This window comes from Choloepus didactylus, chromosome 7 (assembly GCF_015220235.1).
Source record: "Choloepus didactylus isolate mChoDid1 chromosome 7, mChoDid1.pri, whole genome shotgun sequence".
Classification (NCBI taxonomy): domain Eukaryota; kingdom Metazoa; phylum Chordata; class Mammalia; order Pilosa; family Megalonychidae; genus Choloepus; species Choloepus didactylus.
The window spans coordinates 24,141,617-24,154,291 of NC_051313.1; the positions used below are offsets into that span (position 1 = coordinate 24,141,617).

General features: G+C 38.4%; 1 protein-coding gene across 2 annotated transcripts in view; it reads right to left on the reverse strand.

Annotated features, from left to right (window-relative positions):
• Positions 1 to 12,675, reverse strand: part of NKAIN2 (sodium/potassium transporting ATPase interacting 2) — a 1,131,060-nt gene that overhangs the window by 161,852 nt on the left and 956,533 nt on the right. For both annotated transcript variants that reach the window (XR_005217865.1, XM_037842926.1), the window contains exon 4: positions 3,358 to 3,558. Coding sequence is in view for 1 of the 2 variants with exons in the window: in XM_037842926.1 (XP_037698854.1) it covers positions 3,358 to 3,558 (201 nt within the window). In the remaining variant the exon portion in view is untranslated. The remainder of the gene's footprint in view (positions 1 to 3,357; positions 3,559 to 12,675) is intronic.

Consider the following 12,675-nt stretch of genomic DNA (forward strand, 5'->3'; position numbering starts at 1 on the left):
CTCCCTCCTTTTCCCTGCCCTCTCCCACATCTATTTTATCTATTTTGTAAGTGTGGATTTTTATTTTGGATTTTATTAAAAACCATGCACTCCTGCATTGCTTTTGAATGAGAGTTCTGATACCATCTAGAGGAAAATGCTTCTGGAGGAGAGAAGAGCTGGGAATCTCACACCTAGCTCATCATTATGGTGTTCTGGAAGCCCTTTCTACTTGGCTGGAGCTTTGTGATCACTAGCCCCTCTTCCCAATTATATGGATATTATGCTTATCTTCCTTTGGCTGGAGACTGGAGATAACTTATGTATGTGTGATGCAAATGTGGGTTTTGCGAATGCTAATTTCAGAATCAGCCAAGAGTTGATTGGCAGAAACCCGAACAGTGTTGTGACAGGCGTGCCAGGGGTCAGGAATTTGTGAAAGAAAGGCTGAGTGAGGGTAGAGAAAAAGAGCTGGAGAGATTTGGAGTTAATCAAGAGCAATAGCTGGGAGAGCTGCTGTTTATGAAAGCAAATCTAAGCCAGATATCACGGAAGAGAGGGCAGTTTCAAAGACTGATGATAATAATGAGAAAAGACAGGGGTTAGCTGACTTTGCAAAATCAGGATGGAACAAAGAGGCCACGATTATACCATAAACTGCACGAAGCTGAATTCTCTGCTTAACCATATCCTGGAAATGGGTCTGTTCGCCCTGTTGTGTACCCTGAGGAACCATACACCATATTTGTCTGCAAAACCTTCGAGGTCAGGGACCCTGTCACTGTTGCTATCTGTGTGTGTTTTTCCAGATGTCAGCAGGGGACAAGTGTCACTGGACTGAGCTGAACTGAACATAAGATTGTCAGAGTGGATGATTTGGATAACACAAAAGGGGAGTGGCAGAGTTGAGATGCCCTTTCATCACTTAATCAGAAGTGGTCAGAAATGACTATGGTAAAATTTATTTGGGGTCTTCCAATAACTAGGCAGAGCAAATTGTTCAAGATAAGCCCTTTTGGGTTTGGATTTGCATTCTAAAATAGAACTTGTAAATTTTCTTCCACAGAAGACACTTTCAGCTCAAGGCTGGTTAAAGTGTGCTGAAACTTCTCCAACTGACGGTTTGGTTACACTGTTGGCTAACTCTTAGGGGTGTCACTCCACACTGCAAAGGAAGAACCCATCTGGGAGCACAACAGGTGGAATGAGGAGAGGTAAAGATGTCACATCCTGGAGAGTTTGCTCAAAATATTTTCCCACTCAATTGGGGGCAATATATGTAGGAGAAGTGATAGGCAATATCTTGAAATACTGGTCACATCTGCTATTAGAGACACTCCATCTATCTTCTTTGCACTCTACCTTGTATTTACAAAAGATTTTTACTTAGTTAAAATATTTTTTTCTTTGCAAAGTATGTTAGACTCAATATATGCTTCCATGTCAGAACTATTTTGGCCAGTTCCCTGTATGCTACAATTTTAGATGGGGTTTATTGAATCTGTGAGTATACTTTACACACACACACATTCAAACAATAATTTAAATAACTCTCTAAAATAGTCATTTACAAGTGTCCTAGACATCAACTATATCTTCATATCATTCTTAAAATGTAGATGGAGTTAATTCCAAACATGGGTAAAGTAAAAACGGAAGTCCAAGAAAGAAAGATTTTGTCTAAAACAACATATACAAAGAGATTTTGTCTGTCTCCAAATTAAGTCACTTCCCACTTAAGAATGTATGCTTAATCTAAATGGATTTTAAATTCTAGAATGGATACTTCCATCCCAACAAATCTAATTTATCCTTATTTCAAGATAATCAAAATAAACAGTTTTGGAATTTAAAAACTACTATTACAGAAGAGTTTATTTAAAGGAGTGTCTCGGGTTGGATATATTTAAGGGACTCAGTGCTTTAGACAAGAACACAATTCAACATTTGAGGAAGTCATTTAAGACGATCTCCAAATATTTACAGTTCTCCCTCCTTCCTGTTCATTGTGAATGGGTGGGGCCATGTGACTAGCCAACATACCCGTGAACTTCTGCTCCCCAGCAGGAACATTTACATGGCAGTGTAGACCTTCCAGATCTATCTTTGCCCTCTGACATGGCAACCTATGATAATTGAGATGGTGGCTGCTGTTACAGCAGCCTTATTTCCTGAGAGACAGTAATGAGAAGGGCCCGCTGCTGATTCACGAGAATGAATCTTTGTGGTTTTTAATTACAGACATCTGGGAAGTGTTTTATTCCCACTTAGCATATGCCCTCTCCATTAAAAAATCTAATAGCTGTATGTGGGTATGTGTATAAGTACACAAAAATAGTTGTTATTTTTAATTCTAAAATTCCATGTGAATTAATTGCTGTCATTCTATCCAGAACCTATTTCTTATTATTGAAGAATATTAAAAAGTTAATATTACTCCCAAAGAAATTAACTGAAGAAAAAGGTAAAAGGGAGATTATACTTGAATAATTAATTGCTAATGATTTTCAGACTATTCACAGCACATGCAGGTCTACATGGAATTTAAAGAAATATATATGATGGTCTATACATGTAGGATCTGAAAGCATAGATGAAGACAGGTATAATAAAGATACCTTAAAAATTACAAATCCCCCAAAACCATGCATTTAGACTTAGTAGAATTTCTCCGTGAAAAGATGTGTTTAGTTATCTCTTTGCCATAGTGAATGAAACATAAAATAATGTAATTTATATAACATAGCATATGTTATATATAACTCATACTGCTCCCCGGGTGGAGGGAAAGGTCTGTATCTGCATAGTACTGTATAAAATGGAAGCACGGATGTGTAGAGGAAGTGTAAAATCCAAGAAAAAGTGGAATGCTCTGAAAAATAAAATTAAAAAAGGACTGTAGAGGTGATGGATGGTACCAGGAGGAAATCTAGAAAGAAGGAAAAGGAGACAGGGAAAATGGAGAAGATTTCCAGGGCTAGAAGCAGAGCCAGAAAGAAGTGCTGGGGAGAAAATATGTATCTATTGGGATCTTATAAATTTGGGTAGTGGTGAACGTTAACTGTGAAAGCCCTCTGATATTCCCTTCAGAATCACTGGAAAAGCCAAGAAACAAACAATCAAACCTTGAGTGGTTTGATTTCTATGTATCATGCTAAAGATTCCAAAATCTATTTACTGATTGCCAAGGAAAATCAGCACACTCAATCCAGGGAACAGCACGGTTTAACCCAACAAATTCCTATTAGAAGTGGCATTAATTGGGAAAAAGGAAAAGATCACCTTTACCACAGATTCCATTTGTGTGCAGTTAATTGGCACAGCAAGAATATGCAATCCTAGTAGTACTAGAAAGAGTGGTTGGCTGTCAGCACTTACTGCGAGGACAATCTGGAGGGAACTGTGAGCAACTTCTATGTACTGGTACTCCAGAAAACACCCTGAGACCGTGATGTAGCGATGGTCCTCGGGGGCCCAGTCCGGGGCGGGTGTCACTGATGTCACCATGCATCCCGGTCCATTCTCCATCCACCAAGATCGGTGCATCGAAATGTTAAAAGTCAGGATAAGGTCTGTTTCCTGCAAGAAGGCAATTTATAAGGATGAGAATTACTTTTTAAATGTTAGCTTATTTGAGACTGACTTGCTTTGAGTTTCCCATTTGGAAATGTGTGTTTTTTCTTTCTCTTCCTATATTGTATTTTATGGGCAGAAAGAAAACTGAAAAAATATCAGTTCCATCTGAAAATTATGTGTCTATGGATTCCATTTCTGAAGGATTTGCCTGATTGCAATAGCACAAAGAAAAATACTTCATTAGAAAAATTTCTAGTGATTTACATTACTTGTAACATTGAAGAGTATTTACCTTTTGGGACTTGTTAATATTACAAAGGAAATAATTTGAACAGTTTTATGAAGCAAATTTTATCCTATTATAAATCTGTGGTACTTTTCCTCTCCCTCAGAATATTCACTTTGTGCATATTTTAAATATGAAAACTTTTTAAATTCAGTAACATTTAACCTCATGTCGTGGCTAATGCTAAAATTTATATTACTTCTATTTAATAAAAAATAGTCTTAATTGATTTTTCCTTTCCTATTATTTTACCAAATCAGTGTCACTCCAATCTTCTCTGTATTCTCACTGTAATATTGGCCATACTATTTCTTAGAAAATACCATTAGAAAATGTGTGGAGGGTGCAGAAAATAAGTCAGTGATTCTTCAGATGAGGATCATCATATTAGGTAATGCAGAACAATAAATGGAGTAAAAGGTATAGTTTCTGCACCCCAGGGAGTTTGCAATCATATACCCAAACGTGGAGCAATCAATAACATATGGACAGAGATCTTCAGGAAGAGAATGTCAAGGGAGTATATCAATTACCTCATCTTATACAGCAAGTCCTGGGGGTAGCTGACTTCTAAAGAGAAACAGTCAGTAGTGGAAAATGGAGACAATTCCGTCTCACTCTGAAGTGAGGCGTTAGACTTACTAGGCAGGCCCTGCATAGAAAGATGTCTTAAATCAGGTGTTTCGACTCTGAGCCACTCACTCACACTGAACATATGAAAGAGCTGGAGAGGCCAGGGAATTTAGAGACTGGAAGGAGGATTTCTTTGAAGAGAGCTGTGTTCTGTCATCAACTCCACAGGGTAGAGAGGAGGGGACCTGCTTTATCCTCTCCTCAAACCTGGTGAGAAAGGCTTCAAAGCCTCCCTTGGAACTTGAGGGGCACAGCAGACTACTGGTTGACCCTGGCCTGATGAATCTCAAGAGAAGCCTGTGGCTAGAGCAACCTGTGAAGTGGAGCCCCAAAGAAGGCTTTGTTTGGAAGAAAACTGCATTGCCATAGATGATAGTTTTGAGGTAATTATCCTTGGGAGCAGATGTGGACTAAGACAGAGAACTAATGTGGGGTTTTCCTCAGTGCTTTCTGAGGAGACCAGCTAGTTGGTGGTGGGATGATGTCTCAATCAGTACAGCCTCACACTCCCAGAGCCTGGGGGAGAGAATCTGAGAGAGATTAAATAGGGAGATGCCCCAACCAGGTCATGTGCCTAGAGGTGATATATCTAAAGCAATTTGGGATCTCTGAAAGGGAAGTGTCTTGAGAAAGAGTCAATATCATCACCCTGCCAAACTCGGGCTGTAACTTTAAGAACATCCCTGTCCCTTTATCCCTTCTCCCGTTTTGGGTCTGAAATTTCAGATAATAATTGTGAGATAGGGAAGGGAAGGCCAATAGATTAAAGACAGAAGAAGTTGACTACTGTACACACAACTCTTTCCTCTGGGAAAGAAGTTTAATTTTGAATGAACTTTTTTTTAAAATCATGCCCAGCAGACATTCATTTCTGAACAGAAACTATTTGGGGGTGCACAGTGACTCTAGATGGCATTTTATTGTCTAAGAATAACCACAAAACTAGGAGCCCTGCTGTGTATTTTATCCAGTGCTGCAGAAAACAAGATGCACAGATGGGCTTGCAGTGACAGTTGTAAGAAAGGAGGAACATTTTCTCCTTCCAGACTTCTGAAAGTCTTTCTCATTTAATGTATTGGTTACCAAAGCAAACTGAATAAATCACTGGCACATAAAAGGAAGAAGAAGGTTCAACAGGGTGACCAAAATGAGACTGAGTCATAAGACTCAGCCTTGTACCAAACCAGCAAGAACACAGTCCGATTCCCTAATAGCTGGTGAAATCTTACGTACATAGCTCGAGGCCCTGGTGAGTGTAAGCAGATTTCCCTCTCTCATGGAAGCTATGACCAGCCATGAGGGTCTATCTGAGAGAATGATTAGGAGGACTTGCTATGACTGAGAACTTGGACATTGGCTTTGTTGCTCCTCAGCTGTCCTCAGATTAGTTTCTCACATAAAACAATTATGCATGAGTTTGTCTGGGCATCTAGGATCTCCAACAGAGACCACAGCCAAAATCGCTGGCAGGGTTTGGCTATACACATAGCAGTGGTTTAGCTAGGCCACGGTCCCAGTGTACCCGGGATTGTTCCAGATTTGGCAGTGGAAGTCCAATGTCCTGGGAAATCCCTCAGTCCTGGGCACACCAGGGTGGTTTTTCACCGCAGCTGCACAAAAAGCTTCAAAAAGCATTGCTCTAAGTTCAGTTTGCTGGCTATCAGACCAGTGATGATGAGAAGTGTCTATTTATTTGCAGATTATTTATATCCTAATTCCAAAAAGAAGAGGTCTGTCATGATGAACCACACACACCATTAAAACAAAGGTAAAGAATTTGAACCCAAAATTGAAGATAGGAGCTAGTGCACCAGGGAAACCAAAACATGAGTAGGTGCCTTGTTTGGGAACTTGATTCAGCACTGACTTGCTGGCAACTGGGGAAACACAACAGGAACTCAGCTCTCATTAACTAAAAATATGAAGCATGCCAGGCATCCAAAAAAGACAATCTTTTCCTTTCCTAATACTCTTAAATTAAAATTTGTAAATATTTTCCTATAAAGCTAATGATGATATATTGGATGGCGTCTTTGTGTTTTTCCAAAAATTTCAAGGACATTGGAATAGAACAGTGATGGATTTAACAGCAAGTGGAGCCATCTTATTTCTTCTTTCCAATATACTGACCAATAATTTCTAAAGATAATTTGAACCTCATTGTTTGGATAACAAGTATCTCAGATTTATTAATTTGCTTTTAATATTGCTTTTTATTTTTTTATCTAGAATACTAATTGCATTTAGTCTTTAAAAATTACAATTACCATAAAGCTAATAACCAAAAATTGTGTTCCTTGGCCACAACTTTTTCCACTCTGTTGAAGGGCAACCACTTTTAATAATTTAAACTGTTTCTTTAAGCACTAACTTTCATTTTTTAAAATTATGCTAATATTGACATTCATGCATTTATCATTTAAAGTTTGGCTACCAATTCCTATCTCACTATGGAAGATATGAATTTGACCACGCATTCCCCTTTTCTCCTCCATCATTTTGTATAAATTTTTCTTAAAATTTGGTTATATCTCCATTATGAAAATTTATGACAAAGCTTTTTGTGAATTACTTTTGAAATGCCGGCATGTACTTAAGTCTTTTCTGTCACCAAATTTGTACCTCTGAGTACATATGTAGATATTGTTTTCTGTAAATAATGTATTTTTTTCTCTACACTCCACAGTTTAGAGAATAAAATCCAAAGTCAGATCTGATCTTGTTAACCTAGAAAGACTTCTACCTTACCTATAAATACTCACAGTTTTTCTAATGAAAGGGTATTGACTCTAAATGCAGTTTTAAGAATGTTTTCAATTTAAATACAGTTATCTGAATTTCAAACACACACACACACACACGTTTCTTTTTCTCTTCTTAGATTCTACTTTATTTGGTAAAACTTAGAAACTAACAACCAATTCACACACGTCCTACTCCTTCCCTCTGAAGAAGGAAGTTCTCTAGAGACAAAAGGGCAGTGGCTTGGGGATCATCCACCATCTCCAGATTTTATTCTGCAGCAGTCCATGGCCTGGTAGTCAAACCTCCAGGCCCCAAAGCTTGCAGAGGCAGCAAAAAAAAGTAAAACGAAGCTCTCACTCCAAAGACTATGAAACCCTCCTGCCCCTCTTCCCCCTACAAACAACCTCCCCACACCCCTAACCTAAATGAAAAGATAGTAAAGGAACATGCATGAGTGAGACACACACACACACACACACACACACACACACACACACACACACAGAGCTTCCTTTCAGCCAATGAGCTGCAATATCACTCCCTGAAAAAACGAAAAGTGGCCAATATCATTTGAAGCTTGGTGGTCCAAGGTGATGGCCGGAATCATGGGAGACTGGTGAAAATCCAGGGAGAAGATATTTCACCTTCACCCTGTTTCAGGTCTCTAGTGAACTGGTTTTAGTTCTAAGACAACCCCATTTCCACACAAGTGCACTGCGCGTGTGGGGAAAGCTGACTTAGGGAAAAGCTTCCCATGGCAAGAAGACAGTGGTGGAGAAGGGGAAGGAGGGGAGTGTGTGGGAAAGATCCCTGTCTTTGGCTAGTGAATCTCAGTTAGCTCCTCTGAGACCTTGATGAGGTTCATCTGTGGTGGCCTCTCACTTCATACCACTGCCATCGTCATGCTGTGGGTTTGCCCCAACCTCCTGCATCTTGGGTTTGCTACAACCACCTGCATCTTGGGGCTGCTAATATTTATATGGAAAATGACTTCAAGCAAATGCAGCATAAAAAAAGATTTAATGAAGTTGGGTGGCAGGTATACTTTTCAGGATTTTTAAAACATTTCACAACTTAAAAAAGTCAAGTAGTAAATTATGATGAATACTCCTTTCTTGTGTAACTTTTTTGTTTTTTCTGGAATTAATAATTCCATAACAGTTTTGTGGCATATTTTTCTATCAATAATTCTACTTAAACTGAGCAATAAAAGTGTAAGGATTCATTCAATGTTAATTTCTACATGGTCCAACACTTCAGAATCATTGCCTTGTTTGTTTGTTTTTGTTCTGGGGAACTTGCTTCTGTCCTCATCTGGCTGTGTGTGCTTGATGCAAAGAATTGCCAGGGGACTTCACTTAGCATCATTAGTCTCGTCTTATGTTGGATCCAAAGTTACCTGGAACTCATGTATTTCTTATGTGGTTTCTTCTCTTGCTTCTTAAGAACAGGTGAATGGCTTTTAAGTCAGATGTGATTTTTAATATTAATTTTATATTAATTGACAAATACTTTGATTTCTTAGTTGAATATCATTTTCTCTCAATTGTGCAGACATTTATTCATTATCATCTAGCTTTTTTATTACTGTTAAGCAGTCTGATATCATTTTGTTTCCTGTAATTAAAAATTACAGGAAACTGTAACTTACAGTAAATTATAAGAAACTGTAATTTCTTGTAAAATCATAGGAATCGTAACTCTTTCTTTCTTTCTTGCTTGCTTTCTTTCTTACTTTCTTTCCCTTGAATCTTTTCATTTTAAGTTATGAAATATTTAAAAATCTTGAAAAGTATACCTGCCACCCAACTTCAATAAATCTTTTTTATGCTATATTTTCTTGAAGTCATTTTTCCATATAAATGATGCCCCCTCTTTACTCCTCTATTTCTTCTCTCTCTCCCCATAGACAACTACTATCATGATTTTGGTATTAATATTTTTGTGAAAGGTTCATAGTTTTACTAAATAATTTAGCTATTCATTAATGTTATAAAATGCTATTTTGTAGGTTCTAAAGCATGTATTTACTCTACAACTTATTTTGCCTTCACATTATGTTTTTAAGTATCAATGTAGAAAATCTTCTTAGTTTCAGGTACTAAAATTCCATAAGGAAGTACCTTGGTGGGTTTGTTTTTCATTTAATTTGTAGAGCACGTGGTGGGCCTTTCAATCCATGAGCCCTTTCCTTCCATTCTAGTAAAAAGCTTTCTGTTGTATCTTGAATTGTTCCCTCTTCTCCATTTTTCTATTACTATAGGAGCTATGTTAGTCAGACACTTGACTTCCAGAACTGACCCCTTACTTTCCTGTCTTTTCTCTCCTCTAGTCTTTCTTTTTACTCACTGGGAGATATTCTTTACCAAATCTTCTAAATCTTGTATTGAACTGTTTATTTAATATTTTTAACTTCTAAAAGCAAAGGATCTTCTCTAATTGTTGCTCTCATATTGCTAATTTTTGGAATAATTTCTTGATAACTTCTCTCAATTATCTTCATTATGGCAGTTATTTTAAAATTGTATTTCTAACATTGTTCCTGGTTTATGTAAGTTTCTTATTTTCACTAAATAAATAGATAGCTAAATAAATAAATACTATTAAAAGCAATTATCAAGGGTCTCCTATGTGCCATAGGCAATGTTCCTGTCCTTATGAGTGTCATTCTGGGGTGGGGGAGATGGACAATAAATATATAAATGTATAAAAATATCTGTGTAGTGGTAAATGTGATGGAGAAAAATCCAGGTCAAGACATAGAATGACCAAGAATCAGGTGTTGTGGGAGGGGAAGTCTATTTTAGATATAATTATAAGAAAAGATGTCTCTGAGTATTCTGTATTTGAACAGAGTCCAAATACACAGTAGAGGGAACAGCCAATGGGGGTGTCCTCCCTGTTTGTTTTTGCAGAGCTTTGCTCTGGGTTGTCTAGTCTCCTTCTCTCGGGCCTGGCTCAAGATTGCAGCATTGTGAGCTGGAAAGGAGGTTGATGGTTGTTCTGGTTTGCTAATGCTGCCAGAATGCAAAACACCAGAAATGGATTGGCTTTTCTGAAAGGGTGTTTATTTGGTTACACAGTTACAGTCTTTTAAGGCCATAAAGTGTCGAAGATAACACATCAGCAATCGGGTAACTTCACTGGAGGTTGGCCGATGGCATCCGGAAAACCTCTGTTAGCTGGGAAGGCACATGGCTGGCATCTGCTCCAAAGTTCTGGTTTCAAAGTGGCTTTCTCCCAGCATGTTCTCTCTAGCTGCAGTTTCTCAAAAATATCACTCTTAGTTGCTCTTGGTGTGTTTGTCCTCTCTTAATTTCTCTGGAGCAAGAGTCTGCTTTCAATGGCCGTCTCTAAAATATCTCTGTAAGCTTCAGCTCCTCTCTCAGTTTCTATGCATTCTTCAAAGTGTCCCTCTTGGCTGTAGAAAGCTTGCTGCTGTCTGAGCTTATATAGTGCTCCAGTAAACTCATCAAGGCCCATGCTGAATGGGCAGGGCCACACCTCCATGAAATTGTCCAGAGTCATCACCCACAGTTGGGTGGCACATCTCCACGGAAACACTCAAAGGATTACAATCTAATCAACACTGATACATCTGCCCACACAAGATTACATCAAAGATAATGGTGTTTTGGGGGACATAATACATTCAAACCAGCACATTGGTCTTCCCCCAGAGTTTGCACATTTTAATTTAATGCTCCTGTGTTCAGACATTTAACTCATGCCTTGCCATGCTTCCAGAGTCTCACCTGTGCAGAGGTTGTGTGGACTCAGGGAAGAGCCCGGGGCAGTCGAACTGCTCCAGGAACAGCCTATTCAATCCCCTGCCTCTCACAATTGCCTACTGTATTTCAGCCTTCTTCTTCACTCACTCCTTCCACCTCCAAATTCTGACCTTGGGAGGCTTTTATAGGCCAAACCTGTACATTGGAAATTTCCTTTGCAGGTTCATTCATTTTAGGATTTTATACTCTGCTATTTCATTTGCTAATTCCCCTTCTACTTTCTATCTTCCAAAATTTGTTGACAACTTTTGTCTATATTTTTCCACTCCCATTCGCTGTACTTGTGGGCTTATCACTACCTGTTCTTTACTATCACTTTGGTGGGGTTTGGGAATGAAATGGAAGTAAGTGCATACGTTACCTTTACGTCTGACACTATCTCATACTCTATTTTCTTGTAGACATTTAAACAGAAAGTCTTTCTTTTTATGTGCATATGTGTAGAATTTTAACTGCAAAATATAAATTCTTGGTTGCAACAGTATTTTTTAGTTTGATGTGCTCTACCAGAATCAATAGTTTATTTAATTTCAGTGTGTTTTATAATTTTGGTTCTAAAATTATAAAAAACTTCTGAGACAAAGAACAAGTCTTGATAGCAAAAAATAACATGGGAAACTGCAAGCGAAATCTTGTTCACTCTGGATGGATTTAGGAGAAAAAACTTACAAAATGTGCTTCAAACAATAGTATACAAAGATTTTAAATCTAAACTTTCATAATTATAAGTTCATTGAAATGTTATTGTGTCAATACATTTATTTATTTAATATATAGTATTAAATATATATTTGTGTGCCGGTTTGAATGTATTGTGTCCCCCAAATGCCATTATCTTTGTGGTCTTGTGGGACAGACATTTTGGTGCTGGTTAGATTTGCTTGGAATGTGCCCCACCCAGCTGTGGGTAGTGACTTTGGTGGGATACTCCCATGGAGGCGTGACCCCACCCATTCAGGGTGGGCCTTGATCAGTGGAGCCATATAAAACATGCTGACTCAAAGATACTGAATGGAGTGCAGCTGTGAGTGACGTTTTGAAGAGGAGCAAGCTTGCTAGAGAGGAACATCCTGGGAGAAAGCCATTTTGAGGCCGGAGCTTTGGAGCAGACGCCAGCTGCCTTCCTAGCTAACAGAGGTTTTCCGGACACCATTGGCCATCCTCTGGTGAAGGTACCTGATTACTGATGTGTTACCTTGGACGCTTTATGGCCTTAAGACTGTAACTGTATAGCCAAATAAACCCCCTTTTTATAAAAGCCAATCCATCTCTGGTGTTTTGCATTCCGCAGCATTAGCAAACTAGAACAGATTTTGGTACCAGAAGTGGGGTGCTTTTGTTGCTGAGTTTGCAAATACCAAACATGTTGGAATGGCTTTTTAAATGGATAGGGGGAAGATTCTGGAAGAATTGTGAGGAACTTGATAGAAAAGACCAAAACTGCTTTAAAGAGACTGTTTATGGAAATATGGACTCTAAAGATACTTCTGACAAGGCCTTGAACAGAAATGAGGAATGTATTGTTGCAAACTGGAAGAAAGGTGATCCTTGTTTTAAAGTGGCAGAGAATTTGGCAAAATTGAGTCCTGCTGTCAGATGGAAGGAAGAATTTAAAAGTGACAACCTGGAATACTTAGCTGAGGAGATCTCCAGACTACCTGTGGA